The sequence below is a fragment of the Biomphalaria glabrata genome, chromosome 5 (assembly GCF_947242115.1).
Source record: "Biomphalaria glabrata chromosome 5, xgBioGlab47.1, whole genome shotgun sequence".
In the NCBI taxonomy this organism is placed as follows: Eukaryota; Metazoa; Mollusca; class Gastropoda; family Planorbidae; genus Biomphalaria; species Biomphalaria glabrata.
The window spans coordinates 28,682,430-28,709,943 of NC_074715.1; the positions used below are offsets into that span (position 1 = coordinate 28,682,430).

At 37.1% G+C, this 27,514-nt stretch overlaps 1 protein-coding gene across 2 annotated transcripts; it reads right to left on the reverse strand.

The window, feature by feature from the left end:
* Positions 1–61: 61 nt before the first annotated feature.
* Positions 62–27,514, reverse strand: LOC106064189 (uncharacterized). 2 transcript variants are annotated; one of them, XM_056030888.1, is made up of 24 exons: positions 27,103–27,512; positions 21,429–21,508; positions 18,539–18,627; positions 17,948–18,081; positions 16,493–16,591; positions 14,540–14,662; positions 13,976–14,070; positions 13,371–13,443; positions 12,492–12,832; positions 11,442–11,503; positions 10,775–11,142; positions 9,879–9,972; positions 9,625–9,734; positions 8,513–8,651; positions 7,879–7,943; positions 7,172–7,362; positions 6,871–6,947; positions 6,292–6,572; positions 5,318–5,502; positions 4,682–4,743; positions 3,864–4,033; positions 3,364–3,515; positions 3,159–3,251; positions 62–2,552 (listed from the first exon to the last, which is right to left on the reverse strand). In XM_056030888.1, the coding sequence occupies exons 1-24, from the start codon at positions 27,296–27,298 to the stop codon at positions 2,451–2,453; spliced, it is 3,381 nt and encodes a 1,126-aa protein (XP_055886863.1). In that variant the 5' UTR covers positions 27,299–27,512; the 3' UTR covers positions 62–2,450. The 2 variants fall into 2 exon arrangements, with proteins under 2 accessions (XP_055886863.1, XP_055886864.1); XM_056030889.1 differs by lacking the exon at positions 3,159–3,251 and having other exon boundaries at positions 27,103–27,514.

The window sequence follows — 27,514 nt, forward strand, 5'->3', positions numbered from 1 at the left end:
ATATATATATATATATATATATATATATATATATAGAGAGAGAGAGAGAGAGAGAGAGAGAAATGTTTCACAATGTTGTTAATTAAAAAACAAATAGAACTTGACTGTTAACAGGGTTATGTTCAATAAGGATTTAACTTACATCGCTAAAATACCATAACCTCGTCAATCTTTTGTAATAAATGGGTAATCAGGAACTCTGCGCTGAGCACAAGTAAACGCAGGATTTTGACAGAGGAGCAATGACACAGTAGACCTTCAAGAGAAGTATTGATTCAAAACTTTACCGAATTTTAGCGACATTACATGTGAATAACTGAACAGCTTGCAAAAATGTGTACTTTCATAAAGAGACTCTATTTATCAATCATCAGTCCAAGAACCAATCAGTCAGTCAGTCTGTTTGTCTTTCATATATATTCTCTCTCTGCTATGAATATAACATTTTAATGATGTATTTGCAAGAAACATAAGGTCAGAAGTAAAGAATTGTGAGTTGCAACTTATCTGTTTCATTATTATATAAATTGAACTTTCTCTCTTTGACTCTAGTGTTTGTAGAACAACAGATGTCAAGATAAGATAGTGATTGTATTTAAAGATATGAAGATTGAATCGATATTGGTAACCTACTGAAATACAGAACAAGAGATTCAACCTTTAACAAACATGTATCAAAAATAAAAACGTAACGTTGCCACAATTTGACCAATGAAACAACCACAGAATGTTTCATGCCAGGACAGAAACAACCACAGAATGTTTCATGCCAGGACAGAAACAACCACAGAATGTTTCATGACAGGGCAGAAACAACCACAGAATGTTTCATGACAGGGCAGAAACAACCACAGAATGTTTCATGCCAGGACAGAAACAACCACAGAATATTTCATGCCAGGACAGAAACAACCACAGAATGTTTCATGCCAGGACAGAAACAACCACAGAATGTTTCATGCCAGGACAGAAACAGCCACAGAATGTTTCATGACAGGACAGAAACAACCACAGAATGTTTCATGACAGGGCAGAAACAACCACAGAATGTTTCATGACAGGGCAGAAACAAACACAGAATGTTTCATGCCAGGACAGAAAGTAGCCACATGAACTTTGCTACGTGTAATCTTGGTGCCATCAATGAAGGACCAGAATGATTTGGCTTAAAAATACTAGTAGGTAGCTAACAAGTCACATAGAATTCTTATTGAAAAAATTAAACAGAAAGAATGAACATCTATCCAATTGAATCTAATTCTTGTCTCATTTTTTGTTGGTTTGTAGGAACCCAAACTACAATCACGTTGTAAGAAACTTACAGTTGAAGTTCAAACTAAAATCACGTTGTAAAAAAGTTACAGTTAAAGTTCAAACTACAATCACTTTGTAAGAAAGTTACAGTTCAAGTTAAAACTAAAATCACGTTGTAAGAAAGTTACAGTTCCAGTTCAAACTACAATCAGTTTGTAAGAAAGTTACAGTTCAAGTTCAAACTAAAATCACGTTGTAAGAAAGTTACAGTTCAAGTTAAAACTACAATCACGTTGTAAGAAAGTTACAGTTCAAGTTAAAACTAAAATCACGTAAGAATGTTACAGTTCAAGTTCAAACTACAATCACTTTGTAAGTAAGTTAGAGTTCAAGTTCAAACTACAATCACGTTGTAAGAAAGTTACAGTTCAAGTTCAAACTACAATCACGTTGTAAGAAAGTTACAGTTCAAGTTCAAACTAAAATCACGTTGTAAGAAAGTTACAGTTCAAGTTCAAACTACAATCACATTGTAAGAAAGTTACAGTTCAAATTAAAACTACAATCACTTTGTAAGAAAGTTACAGTTCAAGTTAAAACTATAATCACGTTGTAAGAAAGTTACAGTTCAAGTTAAAACTACAATCACGTTGTAAGAAAGTTACAGTTCAAGTTCAAACTACAATCACATTGTAAGAAAGTTACAGTTGAAGTTCAAACTAGAATTACGTTGTAAGAAAATTACAGTTGAAGTTCAAACTAAAATCACGTTGTAAGAAAGTTACAGTTCAAGTTCAAACTATAATCACGTTGTAAGAAAGTTACAGTTCAAGTTCAAACTACAATCACGTTGTAAGAAAGTTACAGTTCAAGTTCAAACTAAAATCACGTTGTAAGAAAGTTACAGTTGAAGTTCAAACTACAATCACTTTGTAAGAAAGTTACAGTTCAAGTTAAAACTACAATCACTTTGTAAGAAGTTCAAAATAAAATCACGTTGTAAGAAAGTTACAGTAGAAGTTCAAACTAAAATCACGTTGTAAGAAAGTTACAGTTGAAGTTCAAACTAAAATCACGTTGTAAGAAAGTTACAGTTGAAGTTCAAACTAAAATCACGTTGTAAGAAAGTTACAGTTCAAGTTAGAACTACAAAGAATGTGTGCTGTTTATTTTCTGAACCAATACAAATGAAGTAGCTAAACATAACGAGATACATTGAGTGTCTTGGGGTCCAGGTAGCCAGGGTTCTCATAGGCGTGTTGAACATGGGGCTCAAATATTTTCACGTTTTGGTCAGTCTGTTGAGAATGTTTAGGAAAGATAAAGTTTACAGGTTGTCATTCTGAACAGTTAAAATATGTAACAATTAACAAATGTAACAGTTAACAAATGTAACAGTTAACAAATGTAACAGTTAACAAATATTACAGTTAATGTAACAGTAGACAAAATACAAAACTTGTACGTGACTATAGCCACTGCAACAGTAAACAAATGTAACAATTAACAAATTTAACATTTAAGAAATGTAACAGTTAAAAATAGTTAACAAATGTAACAGTCTATCAAAAACTATTGTAAGACCTATTGACTATAGTGCACTTCGACCCATTGTTTTGAAACATTTAGAATAAAGGTGACCATTTTTACAAGTTTTTGAGATATAAACAAAACAAAACTATTTTTATGTGGCAATGAAATTAAAATAAATTTTGATTAATTTGTTTATTTGTGCACTTTCTCATTTCAATGGTCTGAAACCTGTTTTAGTTTTTTTTTTTGTTTAAATTAAAAACAAAGGTATTTTTTTATTAACTATAATTTAATGAATTAGAAAAACTTGAAGTGAAATAAACTCCACATTTAGTACATGTTGAAGCAATATACAGATAGTTGATTTATACCTTCACGTTTTCCATAAGTTCCGAATACTTTAAGTCTATATCAGATTCAGCTTGTAAAGACGTCATATTTTCCAATGGTCTAAGTTTTCCATTCTATGGGAACACAAATATTTATTACACTTGAAATATTTAGTAACACTCTGCCATTTTGGGAAAGTGCTTGGAATCTTTAAGTAAATGAATGTTTAATCCAAGATGTACATACTCTATTGTCTGATTTCTGGAAGACACAAAACTTGTAGGTAACAATAGCCACTGCAACAAGACATAAGACAACAGCCACTACGATGATAATAATTTCTGATTTGCCAATGTTGTCACCACTGCTACCATTGTGACCAGATAGAATGTTGGAAGCTGTAGACAGAGTAACACATTTGTTGAACCTTCAAATAAATTGAAGAGAATCTAGAGTCGACATAAAAAGGTGTTCCACATTTCTACTTAGGTATCAGAGAAGTTCATTGCAAGCTAGTTTCAATTCATTTTTGGTCAAAGCCTGTAATGTACATTGTATTCTATGTCTGAATTCTCAATACTTTATTTCATCTGCCATGGACTTGAATTGAACTTGTATTAAGAACATTGAGCTGAATCTACCAACATCAAGCTGTCATCTTACACAAGTAAAATTTTAATCTAATATAAAAAAGTGCTAATCAAACGGCTGGTTGTATGATTTTATTGATATTCCAAAGTGCTGACCTGATTGGGACTCGTCAACTGCCAGATATTTAGTGTCCAGTACAAAGTCAGCAAGCTCTGCTTTCTCCACAATTTTCTGGAGTTGTTTTTTGATCGCTTCTTTCGCGCTATGGTCGTCATCTTGTTCAGACGTAACAGCCACACTGAAGTCAACAAGGACACTTCCAGGTCTGAGAAATAGATTGAAATCGTTTTCCAACGCATTGTGTCTATGATCTAGTGTTTTAGTATTACAATGTGTCAAGGTCTCATTGATCGTGTATATACAACTAGGTTATATAAATATATATGTTCACTAACATTACACAAATGTTCACTAACATTACACAAATATTGGAATGGCGCTCATATTTTGGCAAGTCCTTAGAGGCTTAGACAATAGAAGAGCAAACTTTATGAAATCAAGTAGCACTTTGGAATAGGTCTATGAGGGTTCAAAAATTCATGTAGTAATTAGGAAACGGTCTATGAGGGTTCATGAAGTCATGTAGCACTTTGGAATAGGTCTATGAGGGTTCAAAAATTCATGTAGTAATTATGAATAGGTCTATGAGGGTTCATGAAGTCATTTAGCACTTTGGAATTGGTCTATGGGGGTGCAAGAAGTCATGTGGCACTTAGGAATAGGTCAATGAGAGTTTCATGAGAGAAATTTAGTGAATGCTGCTACCATAACAAAATGATCAGACCTGCTTTGCATTGCACCACGTATGGCTACGTCTAGGAAGAGTGCACTAGACCTGGTACTTATAGCATGCTACTTGGCTAAAAGACTGATAAGTACTAACTGCTACTACAATGAATATGAAATATCATACCGAAGTCTCTGTACGGTGACTTTGTTGATGTTGTTGAGACTTTCTCTAAAAGCTTTCTCTAACTGAAACATTGAAGACATACAGGAAATAAGTGAGTTGAGCAAAGAAACGTGAAGCCTTGGGCAGGCTTACTGCGCATGCGTACATCAATACTAAGTCTGTGTAGAAATATAATAGATTTGAGTAATACATTAAAAAGTGGTGAAATATGTGTTTCAATTACACAGGTTGTCTTCTGCAATCGTAATGTTTGCATGCTGTTTCATTGGTTCCACCCGCTCGCCACACGGCAACTCATTGTAAAGCAACTAACTTTAGGAATAAATTATAAGCAGCCTTTATATTATAAAGATTCTAGATCTACATGTTCCCAACGCATTTCTCATTTACTTATAAACAACGAGACGCTCTAACAAACCATTCTATCAATAACACTATTAATACAGCTTGTTACTCTGTCATGAATAATTCCCTTTATATGTCACTAAGGTCAGACAGTATACACACACCCCTGTATGTCTGTCATCACTACTGTTACATGTTATGCTATCTATTGGACTGACTCCTCACACTACCACTAAGAACTCACTGATCTTGTTTTGTTGAAGTACATTGTTTGAATGGAAAGCAACTCACCTCAAGCTCCAAAGTGACCTTCAGTTCTTTGGCCTTCGGTCTGGTCATTTCTCCCATCTCTTCAGTGTTGTAGTTCAAGTTGGTTAATCTGATGGTACAATTCAAGGCAACATTCGCTGCACTGGTCATTACACTAGCAATATGATTGTCGGTAGTCACACCATGAGGCTTGACTGTACTGTCCTCTTAAAAAAAAACATTTGGTGATTACTTAAATATTTTTTTTACAAAAACCATAATTGACTTATCTCACACAAATATCATCTGTATTTCTAGACCACCTACTTCCTGTAATATGTAAAGTTTAGTGTTAGAGTGTCCGTATTATCCGTTGCTAAACATGTACTTTGACGACGATGTTATTACCAGGTATCAAATACGTGGGACGGCTGATGGACGACGACACGTCTGAATGTTGAACGGCATGAAGCAAGTCGAGAGATGCCTTGAACATTTCTTGAACATTTGGGGATTTTATTTGTATTTTGTCTATTTTTTAAACTGATAGTGAAAGCTTGTAGTTTTATCAATATTATCACGTGGCTAAATGTTATTTGTTTACGATTGGTGAATGAGGTCCATTACCTACAGAGGTTTAGTTATCTACCAGCAGTTTGGTGCTACAATTCAACGACCGTCAACAATACAGACAAAACCAAATAAATTCCTAGAAACGCAACCTTTCAAACGAATGAAAGTTTTATTGTAAAAGGCAATGTCCTAGGGTAAATAGGTATATACAAACTACAACTAATGTTATAAATGCGTTTTCAAAAATAAAAATTGGTCTTCCCCTAAAGTTTGCCAACGTAATTGACACTCTAATGAGTTGTGTTGGTTTCTTGTTGTCAAAGAAGAAGTATAAAGCACGTTGATTACTTTGCGAGCTCTAACTCTGTTGACGAATGAAATCTTTAAAAGAATTGCTTACGAAAGTGCTAAACCTTTTTCCCAGACAAATACTTAGTATTCACCTGAAGGCAGAGAACTACAGAAACCAAAACAAATTCTTCCAGCTACAGTTGGTATTACTGGGTGGAAATCCATAATTTCCGGTGGACTTACGGATCCACCAATACCGTAGAAGACATAAGGACAATTATTCTGGCTGTTGTGAAGGTCAATATCAGCAGCGTCTCCTGTCCTTGCCGGTCGGCTAAAGAGAAAAGTGGACACGCCATTACGACGGGTAGCGTTGATAAGCTGGACGTTATTCACAGCATCAAGCTTTGGTTCAGATCTGTCATAGGCGTATCTGTAAAGAGAGGTAAACAGTATAAGCCTTTGTAGTATGCATCTATGCTCCTAATGTTCTAAAATGTAGTGTGTTGATGCATGTATTTACTTGAAGAAAACAGACGATAGGTGAGATCACTTTGAAGACATGATGAATGGAACGTATTCTATCTATAGAGTTGAGCTAATGAAATGATATAACTTTGGGTTAACCGCTGGCCAAAGTTGAAGTTGTATGTTAATGTATGACTATTTACCTGTCAGTTATGCATGACTATTTACCTCAGTTTACCTGTCAGTAATGCGTGACTATTTACCTGTCAGTTACGTGTGGCACCAAGCCACCACTCTGGCTGTCAGGTAAGAAATAAGCAGCTATGACGTCAGTGTTGGGCTGAAAACAAAACGTAATAAAGTTGTATTCAAAAAGTGTTCAAAATGTCATCAATTAGTGTCTGACTTGTCCTAATTTAAATAATCCTGTAGAACACATAGAGAGATAGTGCTTCTAGTATTATTGGTATATAATTGTTCATCTCTATTTTAAATTGCACGACATACTCACTAATCAATAAGAATGTGGTAACCAACTTAATGAATATTTTTAAAAATCACTACCATCTCCTCATCGTTAGAAAATCCTACTGCTACCCATTGATTCTCTTCTACTGTAGCCATGATTTGAAAAGTGATGCTGTCACTTGCTGACTCGTACGCCCATCTTATTTGGTAGGGACAGCTGCTTTGATCAGTGCATCTTCCACTCAGGCATTTGGGCGGATCAACAGGGGCTGGAGAAGGTGGCACTTCTGCACAAAATGTCAAAGTATGATGCTTATAATAAAGTACTTTGAAATAATCGAACACAAAGTTATAATATAAAAATGTTTTATCTTCGAAACCATGAAAAGTTATTTAAACGTCCTTTATATTTTCATCTTTTTTCTTTTTTTTTATTCCTTTTAGAGACATAAAGGAGGGTTGGGGAAGCCAGTATAAATTTGAACCAAGAATCAATACTAGCAGTGGTCTGAAGACTTCATAGATCCTCCTGGAGTTTCTCCGAGTTGGCAAGTGAAGAAGTTCTAGGAACAAATGCCTTGACCAAGTTCTATAGAAATGGTTTAGCGTTATGTTTTTTCTCAGTGATAAGGCGTGTAGAGCCAAGACTGTCTCACAAGGAGTTTGGCTGCAAATTGTATGTTCATCTTGAAGCACTTATCTTGCCTCTTATTATGTACACTTCAAACTTAGAATATGAAGCGATTTTAAACCCTGTCTGTACAAATGAACAAGACTCAGTCCTAACTACATTTCATAATTACCGTGAAAGTTGATAGCAGTGTCTCCTCTATGTCCACCAGCTCCATGATACTTCAATTCATTAGGCCTGGTTCAATTCACGGATAACATACAGAATAAATACAGGTTTTTATAATGCTTTTAAACTATTAGGTTATAAATGATTTCAGCCTAAGCCACTTATACTCTGGGCTACTTAAAAGCTACCAAAGACGATAAAGCAGTCAATCTCTAAAATTCAGAAGGGCAAACAATAATTTCAAGAGACTAACTATAGGAAGCTGAGTAAATAGACAAGATTAGAAGCTTTTAAATACTATTTAAAGAATACAGTCCAACGTTTGTTTTCCAGGTTCTGGTTCTTGTCATTACATCAATTATCAGTTTTTGTTAGTCTAAAGTTGAATAACTTTGTTAATTTATTCTTTTTTTTTTTAAAAAAAAAGCTATAGTTAGGTGTTTTTTTCCCCGTTAATCTAAATAAAGACTGTTAAGGGAGTTAACTCATACTAAAGGAATGTACTATAATGTTATGTTACAGATGATCATGACTGGTCATCTACGTTAGAAAACAAAAATAGCCTCTCTAGAATGTCCAGTAAATATTGATATGTTGACAGTTGCATCGACAGACGACAAACTGCTAATAAAACTGACCGGTAGTAATCTTTGTCTGCTATCTCGTTCATCTCGTATGCCGAGGGTGGCCGGTGGATGATGTCATTTCTATGCTGACCCCTGGCCCAAACTACATGCATTGGCCGAGGTTCGATTGGCCAATCTGTAACGTCTGCACCTGATTACATTTGGAAAACAAGCGAAATCTATTTTTAAAAATGTGTAAAAAAAAATCTTCTATAAAGAAAAAAGCTGCAAATCACTGCTATATCCCTCAATACTGCAAGATTTATACCCCTATTCTACATAAAATAAAATTAACTTATTAATTAATTGGTTAATTTTTTTTTTGATTGATTAACGTATTTGTTTTCGACAATGAATAAATGTTTCTAATTATCTACTTGATCCGAACATAGGAAGTAGGAACACTACTTTGTAGAGGATTAGACCAGGCAGACATGACGAGTATCACAATGAGATAGTGTGGTGGTCAAACCTAGGGACGAAATGAAGCTACGACCAAGTTCTCGATTAATTTATGAATAAACTAGTTAACTCAGTTTCCCCTGACAACTTTGACCAATCGTAATTCAATTCCTGTAATAATAGGTAGGGGCTATGAGGCCGTTAGTGAAAAGGTCACACTTCATGCGTTACAGTGGACAAAAAAAAAAGGGTCATACGTTTGCTCATCTATGGCCTTCCATCTGTCCAATCAATGGAGGAGCAAGAACAAAATAAAATGAATTCTTTTTGTCCTCAAGTTTTGTCAAACTGAATTGTATTTCAACAGTTTAATATTTTGTTCAACATAAAAACATCATCTAAACGATTTATTGTGCTACATCATACATCAAACAGTGTCTCAACAAAGAAGTCGATATGGAAAGTCTTTATGTGGAAAGAGGAAGAGCTTAAACGTTGCTCTTTATAAGTGGAGGTTGGAGCTTTAACTCACGTGCTTCCTAACTATATCAACAATAATATTTTTAACAAACCTTTTTTTGGTTTCAGCTGAAGTAATTTTTTAAAAGAAACTATTTAGACCCTCACTGATTGACCTTCCTTCCCCTGGTCTATCCTTTTGGCTAATGTGAATCTGTATGTAAAACATATCGTCAATTTAAACTCATCTAATGTTTTCTTACTTTGAACCTTTCTCCTAAATAGAATGACTGTCTCTGTACTAGTCTGGTAGCCAATGGCAGCAGTCAAACTGTCAACACCTCCGTACATCTGGTCAAACAATGGAGTAGATCTAGCAGAAAGATCATTTCGATACTACATCATTATCAAATGTGCCAGTAGGTCTAGCATTGCTTGGCTTGTATTGAATTGATTAGATGTATCTTACATAATGTTCTTTTAACATTTCATTTAATCACAAAACAACTCCACTGACCTGTCACGTGTGTAGTAGTCCCCAATCCTGCTAGTGTTCCAAAGAGCTGACCCAATAATGACGTCAGTACAGTCCATCTCGTGAAGACCTAGACCTGGAAGCAGTTGGACAAGAACAAAGCAGAACTAGTTTACAAGCACAAGTTCTACATATGTTACACGTATTCTGTTCCGACCAGTTTCCAAGTTAGATGTGAAGTGATAGAAAGACTATTGCTTGACTCATGCAAGGACAAAATAAATACATGTTTCTAAGAAACAAAGTCCAAAGAAAAGAATCCGTAACATAATTAATTATTAATGGTTTAAATTAATGTTTAAATAATGTTTTGTTCAATATGGTTTGTCAGGATTAGGGAGAACAGTCCCAACTTTTTAAGTTGTGTGACTCCTAGCCCCACCCATTTCAGTACTACTTTCGTCTCACCTATAGACCCTGTGTTTTAATTAGACGCTGCTTGCCACTCTTGTTCACGTATTGTTTTATTGTGTTTATTTTGGTTCCATTTGCTGTTTTTTCTAGTAGAAAGTTCTAGTGCACACATTTGAACGTTGAATCTTGGCAAGGACATACAAAGGAGAACATTTCACTCTTTTCTCTTTAAATAAATCTCATAATTTAAAACATGTTCGTTTGAAAGTAACATACTCTGCTAATCTCTTTCTATATCCAATGATAATGAAATAGTGAGTCAACGTTACATATTCCAATGTGTTAGTTTAATAGCTTGACATTTGTTACGTATCATATCGTCCAATTTTAGCCACATCATAGGCCTCTATATTATAATCATACATAGTCCACCTCGTATTGCCTAACGACGCTGAGGATGGTCTATCAACTATTTTAGACTATTGAAAAGTGATTGCTGCTTGTCAAATAATTTTATATATCACCTGTTTCATTAAGATGATCACTGTCTTCTTGGAGCGGTGCAGCCTCGGTGGTCAGATTCTCTTGTACAGACGTTATTGGCCCGAGAGACTCTCCGCGGTCGACAGGACATTTGTCGAAACAAAATTGCTTGCTCGATACTCCCCTGTTCCCTTTGTGGTATCGTATCGAACTGTTAGAATCGTATTTGACCCCAACTGCGGTCAGTAAGTAGATACAACCAGAGATATTTAAATTGAGGTCGTTGACGTCTGAAGGGGAAATCAACCTTGAAAATCTGATGCTAGTTGTCCCAGCTGTAACCTCCCCTGAAATCAAAGTTAGATCGTTGTGTGTGTCCTCTACGGGCATCGATTTGGACGCCACCCATCTGTTGACCAAAAGAGACATTTTAGTTTTTCAAAGCCCGATGGTCAGCGCCGAAACTAGAAATTGTGGCAACACCTGAGCGAATTAGGATATTATCCCTGATATCTTGTCTAGGATATTATCCCTGACATCTTGTCTAGGGCGCGATTGCAAAGCTATAAAGGATGGTGCTCTAGTGAACCACTGCCTGGTTTCGGCCCTGCCATTTCTATTCTGTTCTTATTTTTTTAGTCATGATTCTAACGAAACAATGATGAAATAAAATGTGAAGATTTAAATACTAGATTTAGGCTTATTTACCTATCTGAAAGGTAAACGCTTCCATTTTGAATCCTCCAAGCAATGACGATGTCGGTATTAGGCTGGAGAAAGAGAAACACAAAGTGAAAGTGTTGGAGACGGACTGGGTTCAGACTTGAAGGTTTACGGACTGTGTTCAGACATAGACACTTGAAGGTTTACGGACTGTGTTCAGACATAGACACTTGAAGGTTTACGGACTGTGTTCAGACATAGACACTTGAAGGTTTACGGACTGTGTTCAGACATAGACACTTGAAGGTTTACGGACTGTGTTCAGACATAGACACTTGAAGGTTTACGGACTGTGTTCAGACATAGACACTTGAAGGTTTACGGACTGTGTTCAGACATAGACACTTGAAGGTTTACGGACTGTGTTCAGACATAGACACTTGAAGGTTTACGGACTGTGTTCAGACATAGACACTTGAAGGTTTACGGACTGTGTTCAGACATAGACACTTGAAGGTTTACGGACTGTGTTCAGACATAGACACTTGAAGGTTTACGGACTGTGTTCAGACATAGACACTTTACGGACTGTGTTCAGACATAGACACTTGAAGATTTAAAAGTTATCGCTGCTCAAAATAAACCATTGATAACATTGAACTTGAATGGACTTTTTCTCTTACATAGGTCTATAGACTGGATGTAGCTTATAATTTATATTGAGACAAGAGGTAACTATTTATTACATATAATAAACAAGAAGTAGCGTATTTTTTATATATGGTCCAGGACGTAACCTGTCATATATGTTACTTTATATGAAGCATATGCACTTGTGAAAATAAAACCATTTTTCTTTTCTATTTGTATCTTAGAAAATGTGGAAATAACGAGAGTTGAAACTGTACATTTAGAGATTCACAACAGTCTTAATAGGCCCGAAGCCTTCGTACATAAAAGTGAGAAAACAACATTCTATATTGTTACATCTACCCTACCATCCAAACAAACCTACCTTCCAACAAACCTACCTTCCAACAAACTTACCATCCTACAAAGCTAACATCCTGCAAACCTACCAGCCTACAAACCTACCATCAAATTATCTGCTGAAAATCCTAGCGACATGTACTGAGTCTGTGCAAGATCTGCTGTCATTGTGAAGACAAGTGAATTATTCTTTGGCTGATGGATCCATTCCACATTGAACACACACCCAGTGGAAGAGTTGCAGAAGCCATCACATGGATTTGGCCCAGCATGGCTAGTGGAAGGGGAGGAGGGACTGTTTCCTGTGCCTGTTTGTTGAGGACACGTCCCGCTGTCTGGTGGACCGGTGCCTTGGACACAAGATTGGCTTTGCTCGTTCCCTCCTTGGTCCTTACCTCCCTTTGTTGGGCTTTGTACAGGAAACTGTCTACAACTTTCGTCGGCCTCTGTGGAACGCAATTATTGACTTCATAATAGAAATATTTTTAAAAATAATTTTGCAGTTTCTCTTCTACCTGCTTTACTTCACTTTCTCTCTTTCTAAGTCTCTCTTTCTTTCCTTTTCTTTCTCTCTTTCTTTCCTTTTCTTTTTCTTTCTTTCCTTTTCTTTCTCTCTTTTTTTCCTTTTCTTTCTCTCTTTCTTTCCTTTTCTTTCTCTCTTTCTTTCCTTTTCTTTTTCTTTCTTTCCTTTTCTTTCTCTCTTTTTTTCCTTTTCTTTCTCTCTTTTTTTCCTTTTCTTTCTCTCTTTCTTTCCTTTTCTTTCTCTCTTTTTTTCCTTTTCTTTCTCTCTTTCTTTCTCTCTTTCTTTCCTTTTCTTTCTTTCCTTTTCTTTCTCTCTTTCTTTTTTACTTTCTCACTCCATTTCCTCTCTCTTTTACTTTTTCTGTCTCTCTCTCTCTTTGTTTTCTCAAAACTCTTTATTTTGTCAGTCTTTGTTCACTACTATAGGTTATTCCCATGTTGAGTCATAAAACTTAACCCTACCAAAAGACCGCCAGCCTATCCCCAGCCAAGAGTCAGACTTTGACTTAATCACAGCTTCAAGTTCTTGGGACTCCTATTTCCGAACAAAACAAATGGTTACATAAAGCTTAGAAAACAAAAAATAATGAAATAAAATGTATAATACTTGTAAGGTCAAAAGGTATCTATTTGGTAAATGGTTTGTTGAGAATACAGAAGTAAGTCAATGGTCTGAGGTCAAAACATATGAAGATATTAACGTAGAAAAACTAATTGTTACAAGTAAATGTCATTGACTTAGGGCCCATGCAATATTTTTCAAATGATTTCAACAAGCACAAATAATTTTGAAGAATTCGACCTAAATTGATGTATTTGTAAACATTATTTATTGTCAAGATGGCCACCAGCATGTTTTTTCAACTCATGTAAAAAAAAATTGATTTCTATTGTATGCTTAAAAATAAATGCGCGGCCACTGCACCTTATTTAGAAATTAAAATACAAGTTACACCTGCAGTTCTTACGGCTATTACAGAAAAAGAACATTTATGCAAAAGTAAAAGGTTCAATTCAGTGTAACAGAAGTACAGAAAGTTTGAAACATTAAAGAACTTCAGACTTACCTGAATAATTCTGTAATAAAATTCAAAGTCTGCTGATAATACTTTGTGATTATACAGACTGTAATTTAGATCCGAAAGACTTTGGACTGGAGACTCTAACAGAAATATTGAAAGAGAAAAGTCCTCCATACAATATAGTATGATATAGCAATATGCCATTATAGATTTAGTATTATAAAATCCATAAATATTGTTTGATTAAGCTTAATTTAGCTTTTGAGCACACAAAATTGACCCAAACATGCAGCGGTACATTGTCAAATGCTCAATTACTTAAATGGTCAAATGATCAAATCTTCAAAAGTTCAAATGTTGCATTGTTCAAATGTTGCATTGTTCAAATATTTAAATAGTAAAATGGAGAAATGTTGGAAACACCAAATGTTCAAATAGACATTTGTTGAAATGATTTTAATGGTCTACTAATAATGTGGTGAAATCAGGACATAAGGAAACTGAACTGGTAGTAAAAAGGAAAACTACTGGATGGTTGGTGGACAAATCAAGACAAAAAGGAAACTGATTGAACTCGAAGTAGAAAGGGAAACTACTGGATGGTTTTACCTTTTTCACATCGTCTACCAAACCAGCCAGCATGACAATAACACTGCAGTCTGGGATAGCTGGTGCTGTTGGTGTCTGTGCAGTGACCGTGGTTGCTGCAGTCTGTGTCATCGACACACTCGTCTGGACAGGCAGCAGAAGATTGACAAGAGAAGGAGATGAAAGGGAAATATTAAAAACGCATAGGACCATTTAGGACACAACATCAACAGTTTCACTTTGTCTACATTACAACATCAACATTTCCACTTTGTCTACATTACAACATCAACATTTTCACTTTGTCTACATTACAACATCAACATTTCCACTTTGTCTACATTACAACATCAACAGTTTCACTTTGTCTACATTACAACATCAACATTTCCACTTTGTCTACATTACAACATCAACATTTTCACTTTGTCTACATTACAACATCAACATTTCCACTTTGTCTACATTACAACATCAACAGTTTCACTTTGTCTACATTACAACATCAACAGTTTCACTTTGTCTACATTACAACATCAACATTTCCACTTTGTCTACATTACAACATCAACAGTTTCACTTTGTCTACATTACAACATCAACATTTCCACTTTGTCTACATTACAACATCAACAGTTTCACTTTGTCTACATTACAACATCAACAGTTTCACTTTGTCTACATTACAACATCAACATTTCCACTTTGTCTACATTACAACATCAACAGTTTCACTTTGTCTACATTACAACATCAACATTTCCACTATGTCTACATTACAACATCAACAGTTTCACTTTGTCTACATTACAACATCAACATTTCCACTTTGTCTACATTACAACATCAACATTTCCACTTTGTCTACATTACAACATCAATACACTATATGACCTTCTGTTTCTGTTGCCCATGGTTAACTAGGATGTTAAGTAGCCGGCACAACGACCAACCGCCCTTGCTGTACATCATCTGCCCTATAGATCACAAGGTCTGAAAGGGGAACTTGACTTTGACTTTATTTGACTTTCTTACAACATCCACAGTGTTCAGCACCACCATGGTTACTACATTAACAAGCCATGGCTTCATAGATGCAACAACACATTAGGTCTGAATACACGTAGAAAAAGTGTAGGCATACCTTTCAATGTATCCTAAATGTATTTGATACTCGGTGACTATATACTCTGGTAGTGAGTTCTAGTTTTGTTCCAATTTTACTAAGTCTGCACGGAACCTCAAAAGTACAAAGTTGTCATCCTCCTTCATTTGCACAAAGATCTATTTTCATACAGTGTATGTCCAGAGTATAGGATTGCAGCGATTAAATTAATTGCGACCCTGACATCAAAATAATCGTTCGATGACTCTTAAAACTTGACACTTAATACCACCAAATGATGACGTGATCATTCTAATCGGATTTGAATGGCTCATCTTGTATTGACGTGATCATTCTAATCGGATTTGAATGGCTCATCTTGTATTGACGTGATCATTCTAATCGGATTTGAATGGCTCATCTTGTATTGACGTGATCATTCTAATCGGATTTGAATGGCTCATCTTGTATTGGCGTGATCATTCTAATCGGATTTGAATGGCTCATCTTGTATTGACGTGATCATTCTAATCGGATTTGAATGGCTCATCTTGTATTGACGTGATCATTCTAATCGGATTTGAATGGCTCATCTTGTATTGACGTGATCATTCTAATCGGATTTGAATGGCTCATCTTGTATTGACGTGTGATCATTGAGCTCAATGTGTAGTTCTTATAATAAACCAAACTATCAATTGGATTTCCCATGTGTTTTGTTATTGCTTGACATAGAAATAGTACTTAATTTTGACTTTAAAACATCACTACTAATAGAATACACTTATGGAGAAATAGAATAAGTCACCGACTTTGAAACATCACTAATAATAGAGAACACTTATAGGGAAATTGAAAAAGTCACCCACTTTGAAACTGGCACCTGTCCCCAACATAGGTCCTCCGGCATACACACTGAGATCCACTGAGCGTACCGTGAGTGTTACATCTGACTTGACTAGACAGCTCTGTTAAGATCAATACGAATTCAATGCATAGTTAAGGAAACAGAGTACTGACTAGTCGAATTAAAACCCAGTTTGTAGTGGCCTGTCAGAAATGGTATTTTTAGAACTGGACATAATACACAAGTACCAAGTGAAGAGAAAATAATGAAGAGTATATTTGATCATGGATTCAAAATTCTAGAACATCAAGTTAGTCAATAAAACTCTTTCAGATCCTTTCTTGCCAAACAGACTAGCCACAGTTCATCGTCACACATTGTATCATGTTTTCACAATGAACCTTTCTGTTATTTTCATTCAAAAGTATTTGGCTTTACTTTCATTTAATTTTTACTTCCCATGTTTAAATGTGACTTTCAAATCAAGATCAACTCATTATGAGTATGGCAGCAAAGGCGGCCCTTCAGTGTTGCGAGTGTAGCGTTTGGGGCCACCAGACCCCGTGCTGTGGGCTGAGATAAGAAGATTCTATTGTTAAAGCCAGCCCATCAAACCAATATGTGGGGCCCCCGCATGTAAAATTAGTCTAAGCCCCTGCATATGACACTGTCTCGAATACTGCTAAGGCCGCCTCTGATAACAATCTGCTTCTTGAGCTGTCTGTAGGCCTACTCATTTTTACATTATCAAAAGATGGGATGAATCTGTTAAACCTTGTGTAAAATGGAGTGTGTAGAAGCAATACTGTGTCAATGTAAAATAAGAGAGTAATCCTCTGTTCCTAGACAGAAAGACACAAAGATAAAGGCACATTCCTCGTTCCATATGCTAGGACAAATTTGTACAAATACTCCTTCTTCCCTAGTGCTATTAGAGAATGGGATGGGTTGCCTGAGCTAGCTAGGAAAACCAGTGACTTGGCAGAATTTAAGTCATTGATTAACATGCATGACTAGATGAATGAGTTCGCTTCACTCAATCCCTCCACTTTTCCAGCTTAGCAGGATATTAGGAGAGAATGAAATCATTCTTGTCCACACAGCTTTTCTTTTGGATGACTTCTTTTCGTGCTTCCTTCACGGTACCTTGTAGAGTGACTTTTTGACAGTGAGTCATGCTTTACAATTAGATAATAATTAATCGTCTTAATTGTTATTATTTGTTTATATTGTTAAATGCTATAAATTCAAATTAAAGTAGACATATAAAATAGATGATGTCTCCACGCTATAAATGCGATCAAATTTTCAAATGACACTTTGTGATACATCACCTCTGAATGGAGAAAAACATTGAACTAAGGGACATTATCATGAGAACATTTGTTACAAAGTGTATGAGTATTGTTTATGTCCCTTTAAACTATTGATATTTAAAAAAAACAATTATTTCGTGTGTTTGTGCGTGTAAAAATACCTTGCTGTGTTAAATGGATATCAGCACAGCTCCAGAAGACATGCTCCTCTCCCCAGTCGGTAGCTTGTTTCACCAATCTGAGAGTACAGTTGTAACACTCGCTAGGTGGCAGCACTATTGTGTAAGACGTGGCACTGGGGTCAAGATATAAACAAGAGTCAACGCTGAGCTGGAAACATGGAACTTCAATTTGTCGCTTCAAAATTAGAATGTAAAACAAAAAAACAATCCAAACTTCCCATTCGTATGTGATTGTGGAAAATAAAAGTGAACTGTGAGAGTACTACTGCAGGTGAACTCGAGATAACAGAAGCGATCTAGACTCTGTTGATCCTCAATATGTGACTTCTCATTGAAAAACTAAATAGTGACAATGGAAGCTATGACGCTCACCTTTCAACCATATTTTATTAAAACTAATTACTAAACCGTTTTATGGAGGTTAGGTTTTAATGTTAACCCTCTTCCACCTCCACACTATTTTGTTGTATCTCCTTCCCTAACCCGCTTTTCAAGGTGTCTTTTTTTTTTTACTTGCATGTGCGATATAATAGGAAATCGATAAGTAATTAATATAATAATAAGACTGACCTGACGTCATTTTGTAAGGTCCAGCCTACATCCGGGTATCTTTTGATGATCTTGTCTTTACTGTCTCTCAGCTCAATGTAGACTCCTCCCTGTAAGAGATGCGAAAGTGATGAAACTGTTAGTCAGACAACTGTAAGCCTCTGAGAAATTCTTAAGTATCTTACAAGTTAGATTCAGATAGGCCTGATGAGAAATATTGACAATTAAGTTGGTGTGTTATGAGTTATTGACGTGTGTGGGTTGTGATGGGACATGACGTCTGATATCGTCAATGAGTTGTTGACGTCAGAGGGTGTTGGTGAGTGAAAATTAACATTTACACTATGAAAAGTAAAGATCTTTAAAAAAAAATTATGGCTTTTATATAGCGCTACTTTCATGCTTATAGCATGCTCAGAGCGCTTTGGTCCAATCTCAGTTGTAAACCAGTGTATCTAGGAGAATTTTTTTTTTCCGTGCTGCCTTTAGGCGCTCAGTAAACACAACTCTGCCCGAGTCGGGTGTCCAACCTCGAGCCTCCTTTATAGGTAGCCAAGCCGAGCTAAGTTCAAGCGCACTTCGCCTTCTTAGAGGGTATTCCCGTGGTGTACATAAAATACAACTTTCTTAGATAAAACTCTAGAGCCACTTCTGTTGCTTAAGCCACAATAGATCTAGTTTAATAGTCGTGAAGAAACGTGGGCTGAATTGTAAACATATTTTTGATCTCAAATTTGTTTCAAATGTTGATATCCGTTCGTAAATCTGATCAAATAAATGAGTGCAGGGAACTTGTTGTATTCCAATGACCAGGGCCGGTCTCACAGGTTGCGGGGCCCTATGCGAAACGGATTGCGCGGAGCCTAATTTGCGTTTTAATAAGGATAATAAGTGAAAATTAAGATTTTGTATTAGAAAATAAATTCGTCTTTGCATTTTATGTATAGTTTACTAAGTACAAAATCTCTGTTAAATAAACTGTACAGTAGATAGTAGTTTTCCAACAAAACGCCGATAAACATTCAGATCTGCCTTTTAGATTTACTATCGACTAGCAAAATATCGTTGTTTTGTTTTCGAAGAGGTCGAGACAGATTTAGATCTGTATTTGTATGCCAGTGACTATTAAAGTAAATTAAGTATTTGAACTTCTTATTTTGGTTAAAAATCGCCTTATTATTACATTTTTATTAAATGAAAGCTGACAAAGCTGTTTCGTTTTTTTAATAGCGAGTAGGATTGGCGTTTTCCATTTTGAATGTCACCCCGAAATGACAATTTTGTCTGTTTTAAGGAGATTTGCATCAGTTTTCAGAAGATTTTAATAATGTCAGGAGATTTTCATGACTTTTCTTATATTTTATAATTTCAGGAGAATTCCAGGAACCATTTAATAAGTTAAAATGGTTTAATTTAATAATTTACACATAGAATTTACATCGAGGGGGACCTATGGAAGTGCAGGGCCCACTGCGGCCGCATAGGCTGCTGAGGCCTAAGACCGGCCCAGCCAAGGACAATATTTAGTCATTGTTTGTATGTGAGGTATACCCTGAACTCTAACGTGATCACTTCCAACTAAACTGAAACTAACGTGATCACTCCCAACTTAACTTACACTAACGTGATCACTTCCAACTTAATTTAAACTAACGTGATCACTTTCAACTTAACTTAAACTAACGTGATCATTTCCAACTTAACTTAAACTAACGTGATCACTTCCAACTTAACTTAAACTAACGTGATCACTTCCAACTTAACTTAAACTAACGTGATCACTCCCAACTAAGCTTACATTAACGTGATCACTCCCAACTAAGCTTACATTAACGTGACCACTCCCAACTAAGCTTACACTAACGTGATCACTTCCAACTTAACTTAAACTAACGTGATCACTTTCAACTTAACTTAAACTAACGTGATCACTTCCAACTTAACTTAAACTAACGTGATCACTTCCAACTTAACTTAAACTAACGTGATCACTTCCAACTTAACGTACACTAACGTGATCACTCCCAACTAAGCTTACATTAACGTGATCACTCCCAACTAAGCTTACATTAACGTGACCACTCCCAACTAAGCTTACACTAACGTGATCACTTCCAACTAAACTTTAACTAACGTGATCACTTCCAACTAAACTTTTACTAACGTGATCACTCCCAACTTAACTTTAACTAACGTGATAGCTCCCAGCTTAACTTTAACTAACGTGATCACTCCCAACTTAACTTTAACTAACGTGATCACTTCCAACTTAACTTTAACTAACGTGATCACTTCCAACTTAACTTACACTAACGTGATCACTCCCAACTTAACTTACACTATCGTGATCACTCCCAACTAAACTTACACTAACGTGATCACTCCCAACTAAACTTACACTAACGTGATCACTCCTAACTAAATTTACACTAACGTGATCACTTCCAACTAAACGTACACTAACGTGATCACTCCCAACTAAACTTACAATAACGTGATCACTCCTAACTAAACTTACACTAACGTGATCACTCCCAACTAAACGTACACTAACGTGATCACTTGCAAATAAACTTACACTAACGTGATCACTCCTAACTAAACTTACACTAACGTGATCACTTCCAACTAAACTTACACTAATGTGATCACTCCCAACTAAACGTACACTAACGTGATCACTTCCAACTAAACTTACACTAATGTGATCACTCCCAACTAACTTACACTAACGTGATCACTCCCAACTAAGCTTACACTAACGTGATCTCACTCCCAACTAAACTTACACTAACGTGATCACTTCCAACTAAACTTACACTAACGTGATCACTTTCAACTAAACTTACACTAACATGATCACTCCCAACTAAGCTTACACTAACGTGATCTCACTCCCAACTAAACTTACCCTATGTGTGTAAGCAAGATGCCATTGGACAACTAAGGCTGTTGATGGACTCAGCTCCGTGAATGTGACGTTGTGATTCTCTGGAGAGAGATACGAAATAGGTACCATATTTTTCTTTGTGATTATTTCATTTATTATCTACATTTTTAAAATACATTTTCAATTTTATTTTAATGTGCATTAAAACGTCAGTTTATTTCTGAATGTGTCATCATGTCAAACAAAATTCAGAATGTTCGGTACTCACTCTGATGTCTGACAGACTTTCTCGAACTACTCATCTTGATTGCATTCTCTCTTCCAGCAACCAGATCTAAATCTCCTAACTACGCAAATACAAACATTCAAGTTCTCTCATTAAATACGACGAGAAGTCACTCGTTTATTTTTAGTACACACACACACACACACACACATACACACACCCATAACAATATTACTCAAACTGATCGTGTTCTACTATATGCTTCAACTCAGGACTGACTGGTGGGCAATGGCTGGTATTACCTTGATTAGCTTCAACTCAGGACTGACTGGTGGGCAATGGCTGGTATTACCTTGATTAGTTTCAACTCAGGACTGACTGGTGGGCAATGGCTGGTATTACCTTGATTAGCTTCAACTCAGGACTGACTGGTGGGCAATGGCTGGTATTACCTTGATTAGTTTCAACTCAGGACTGACTGGTGGGCAATGGCTGGTATTACCTTGATTAGCTTCAACTCAGGACTGACTGGTGGGCAATGGCTGGTATTACCTTGATTAGTTTCAACTCAGGACTGACTGGTGGGCAATGGCTGGTATTACCTTGATTAGTTTCAACTCAGGACTGACTGGTGGGCAATGGCTGGTATTACCTTGATTAGCTTCAACTCAGGACTGACTGGTGGGCAATGGCTGGTATTACCTTGATTAGTTTCAACTCAGGACTGACTGGTGGGCAATGGCTGGTATTACCTTGATTAGTTTCAACTCAGGACTGACTGGTGGGCAATGGCTGGTATTACCTTGATTAGCTTCAACTCAGGACTGACTGGTGGGCAATGGCTGGTATTACCTTGATTAGTTTCAACTCAGGACTGACTGGCGGGCAATGGCTGGTATTACCTTGATTAGTTTCAACTCAGGACTGACTGGTGGGCAATGGCTGGTATTATCTTGATTAGTTTCAACTCAGGACTGACTGGTGGGCAATGGCTGGTATTACCTTGATTAGCTTCAACTCAGGACTGACTGGTGGGCAATGGCTGGTATTACCTTGATTAGTTTCAACTCAGGACTGACTGGTGGGCAATGGCTGGTATTACCTTGATTAGGTTCAACTCAGGACTGACTGGTGGGCAATGGCTGGTATTACCTTGATTAGCTTCAACTCAGGACTGACTGGTGGGCAATGGCTGGTATTACCTTGATTAGCTTCCACTCAGGACTGACTGGTGGGCAATGGCTGGTATTACCTTGATTAGTTTCAACTCAGGACTGACTGACGGGCAATGGCTGGTATTACCTTGATTAGTTTCAACTCATGAATGACTGGTGGGCAATGGCTGGTATTACCTTGATTAGTTTCAACTCAGGACTGACTGACGGGCAATGGCTGGTATTATCTTGATTAGTTTCAACTCATGACTGACTGACGGGCAATGGCTGGTATTACCTTGATTAGGTTCAACTCAGGACTGACTGGCGGGCAATGGCTGGTATTACCTTGATTAGCTTCAACTCATGAATGACTGGTGGGCAATGGCTGGTATTACCTTGATTAGTTTCAACTCATGACTGACTGGTGGGCAATGGCTGGTATTATGTTGATTAGTTTCAACTCATGACTGACTGGTGGGCAATGGCTGGTATTACCTTGATTAGTTTCAACTCATGACTGACTGGTGGGCAATGGCTGGTATTACCTTGATTAGTTTCAACTCATGACTGACTGGTGGGCAATGGCTGGTATTACCTTGATTAGGTTCAACTCATGACTGACTGGTGGGCAATGGCTGGTATGGCTGGTATTACCTTGATTAGTTTCAACTCATGACTGACTGGTGGGCAATGGCTGGTATTACCTTGATTAGTTTCAACTCATGACTGACTGGTGGGCAATGGCTGGTATTACCTTGATTAGTTTCAACTCATGACTGACTGGTGGGCAATGGCTGGTATTACCTTGATTAGTTTCAACTCATGACTGACTGGTGGGCAATGGCTGGTATTACCTTGATTAGTTTCAACTCATGACTTTTGTATTATTATTAAAGACCACACTGGTGGGCAATGGCTGGTATTACCTTGATTAGTTTCAACTCATGACTTTTGTATTATTATTAAAGACCAGACTGGTGCAATGGCTGGTATTACCTTGATTAGTTTCAACTCATGACTGACTGGTGGGCAATGGCTGGTATTACCTTGATTAGGTTCAACTCATGACTGACTGGTGGGCAATGGCTGGTATGGCTGGTATTACCTTGATTAGTTTCAACTCATGACTGACTGGTGGGCAATGGCTGGTATTACCTTGATTAGTTTCAACTCATGACTGACTGGTGGGCAATGGCTGGTATTACCTTGATTAGTTTCAACTCAGGACTGACTGGCGGGCAATGGCTGGTATTACCTTGATTAGTTTCAACTCATGACTGACTGGTGGGCAATGGCTGGTATTACCTTGATTAGTTTCAACTCATGACTGACTGGTGGGCAATGGCTGGTATTACCTTGATTAGGTTCAACTCAGGACTGACTGGTGGGCAATGGCTGGTATTACCTTGATTAGCTTCAACTCATGACTGACTGGTGGGCAATGGCTGGTATTACCTTGATTAGTTTCAACTCATGACTGACTGGTGGGCAATGGCTGGTATTACCTTGATTAGTTTCAACTCAGGACTGACTGACGGGCAATGGCTGGTATTACCTTGATTAGTTTCAACTCATGAATGACTGGTGGGCAATGGCTGGTATTACCTTGATTAGTTTCAACTCAGGACTGACTGACGGGCAATGGCTGGTATTATCTTGATTAGTTTCAACTCATGACTGACTGACGGGCAATGGCTGGTATTACCTTGATTAGGTTCAACTCAGGACTGACTGGCGGGCAATGGCTGGTATTACCTTGATTAGCTTCAACTCATGAATGACTGGTGGGCAATGGCTGGTATTACCTTGATTAGTTTCAACTCATGACTGACTGGTGGGCAATGGCTGGTATTATGTTGATTAGTTTCAACTCATGACTGACTGGTGGGCAATGGCTGGTATTACCTTGATTAGTTTCAACTCATGACTGACTGGTGGGCAATGGCTGGTATTACCTTGATTAGTTTCAACTCATGACTGACTGGTGGGCAATGGCTGGTATTACCTTGATTAGGTTCAACTCATGACTGACTGGTGGGCAATGGCTGGTATGGCTGGTATTACCTTGATTAGTTTCAACTCATGACTGACTGGTGGGCAATGGCTGGTATTACCTTGATTAGTTTCAACTCATGACTGACTGGTGGGCAATGGCTGGTATTACCTTGATTAGTTTCAACTCATGACTGACTGTTGGGCAATGGCTGGTATTACCTTGATTAGTTTCAACTCATGACTGACTGGTGGGCAATGGCTGGTATTACCTTGATTAGTTTCAACTCATGACTGACTGGTGGGCAATGGCTGGTATTACCTTGATTAGTTTCAACTCATGACTGACTGGTGGGCAATGGCTGGTATTACCTTGATTAGTTTCAACTCATGACTTTTGTATTATTATTAAAGACCACACTGGTGGGCAATGGCTGGTATTACCTTGATTAGTTTCAACTCATGACTTTTGTATTATTATTAAAGACCAGACTGGTGCAATGGCTGGTATTACCTTGATTAGTTTCAACTCATGACTTTTGTATTATTATTAAAGACCAGACTGGTGCAATGGCTGGTATTACCTTGATTAGTTTCAACTCATGACTTTTGTATTATTATTAAAGACCAGACTGGTGCAATGGCTGGTATTACCTTGATTAGGTTCAGTCATTGCTTTGAAAATAAAGATTAATGCGTCTTAACCCAATAGTGAAGATACCAGACACCATGAGCTTTAGTGTTAATAACCAAGATATCTATTTCCTTCAATAAAGATTTTCATAAATATAATTTTTAGTGTAAATTATCTTGTAAATAACAGACGTTCCTTTAAAAGACAAGAAAATTACGCCATGTACAAACATTCCTTCCTATTACTGGTTTCTAAACGAACCATTTTCTTTCTTTGGTTTTCTCCTTAAATGTCATTATTCAATGTTCTTAGTCGACTTAACTCGAGACTCGCCTTCCAATGTTCTTAGTCGACTTAACTCGAGACTCGCCTTCCAATGTTCTTAGTCGACTTAACTCGAGACTCGCCTTCCAATGTTCTTAGTCGACTTAACTCGAGACTCGCCTTCCAATGTTCTTAGTCGACTTAACTCGAGACTCGCCTTCCAATGTTCTTAGTCGACTTAACTCGAGACTCGCCTTCCAATGTTCTTAGTCGACTTAACTCGAGACTCGCCTTCCAATGTTCTTAGTCGACTTAACTCGAGACTCGCCTTCCAATGTTCTTAGTCGACTTAACTCGAGACTCGCCTTCCAATGTTCTTAGTCGACTTAACTCGAGACTCGCCTTCCAATGTTCTTAGTCGACTTAACTCGAGACTCGCCTTCCAATGTTCTTAGTCGACTTAACTCGAGACTCGCCTTTTCAATAAGTGTGTGTGTTGCTTTCAATAAGTGTGTGTGTTGCTTTCAATAAGTGTGTGTGTTGCTTTCAATAAGTGTGTGTGTTGCTTTCAATAAGTGTGTGTGTTGCTTTCAATAAGTGTGTGTGTTGCTTTCAATAAGTGTGTGTGTTGCTTTCAATAAGTGTGTGTGTTGCTTTCAATAAGTGTGTGTGTTGCTTTCAATAAGTGTGTGTGTTGCTTTCAATAAGTGTGTGTGTTGCTTTCAATAAGTGTGTGTGTTGCTTTCAATAAGTGTGTGTGTTGCTTTCAATAAAACTTTGATGACAAGTTGGTCTCGTGCTAGAGGAGCAACAAAAGTGTCTCTAAGCTGTACAACTACAAGGCCTTAAAAAGAGTATCACATTTCTTAGAGGAAGCGACTTTCTTGCAGTCGGCGCAGACTTTGTAAAGATCTCTAGGCACTTCCTATTTAGTTTCTGAGTCCCTAACTGATCAACAAGAAAGTCAATTTCTATAGTATATTTCTACTGAGCGGGGATAGTGAGAATATATAATTAGCAGCTTTACCATGATGCCCGACGATGCTAAAGAAAATAGCCATAGATCTCGAGGAACCCTTTTTTTTTTCAGCCCTAAATATATCAATAGTTCTTCATAGAAGTCAAAGGTTTGACAACTACTATTTCTGAGTTCAAACCAGAAAATATTAAACTTTGAATTCAATAGATGGAGAATATGTACACTAGAAGGTAACAACGGAGCACATGATCTCAAACAGTAAAACATTTCCTCCTTTTACCGGGCGTCTGGTAGCCCTAGATACACACCCTCGGACATTGTCTCTCCAGTGCCCAGATAACCATTGCATAACCACTGAAAACAGAAATTAGCGAAAAAAGGGAGGCAAACGTTATATGGAATATTGTACGATGCAGAATATTGAAGGCAATATGTCCTCTTACCTTTAATCATCCCACAAGGTCCTCTTGTCCTCACATTGTCCAGAAAGTCCAGACTATACTTTCTGGCTGGTGGGTAAGTTAGAATCACGTGACTATTGGCTAGAAGAATGCTCCAGCTGAAAGTCAATATGAACTGCCAGCTTAAGCAACAGCGAGTCAACGTTTGACAGACGGACACCAGTGACTTGAAAAACATCTTCAAGTGAAGCAACAACAACAGGAGATGAGTGCAAATGTCTTCTAGATCATAGTGAGCATTGGAGATTTTGATTTAGATACATAAAATTATCTGTACATTTGGAAAGTTTCAATGACCGCTACTTATCTTTGTACCTATGTCCGAGTACACATTACACATGTAGTGAACACATTAGCAAGAGTAACAAGTCCTTCCGGAATAGGATCTGTCAAA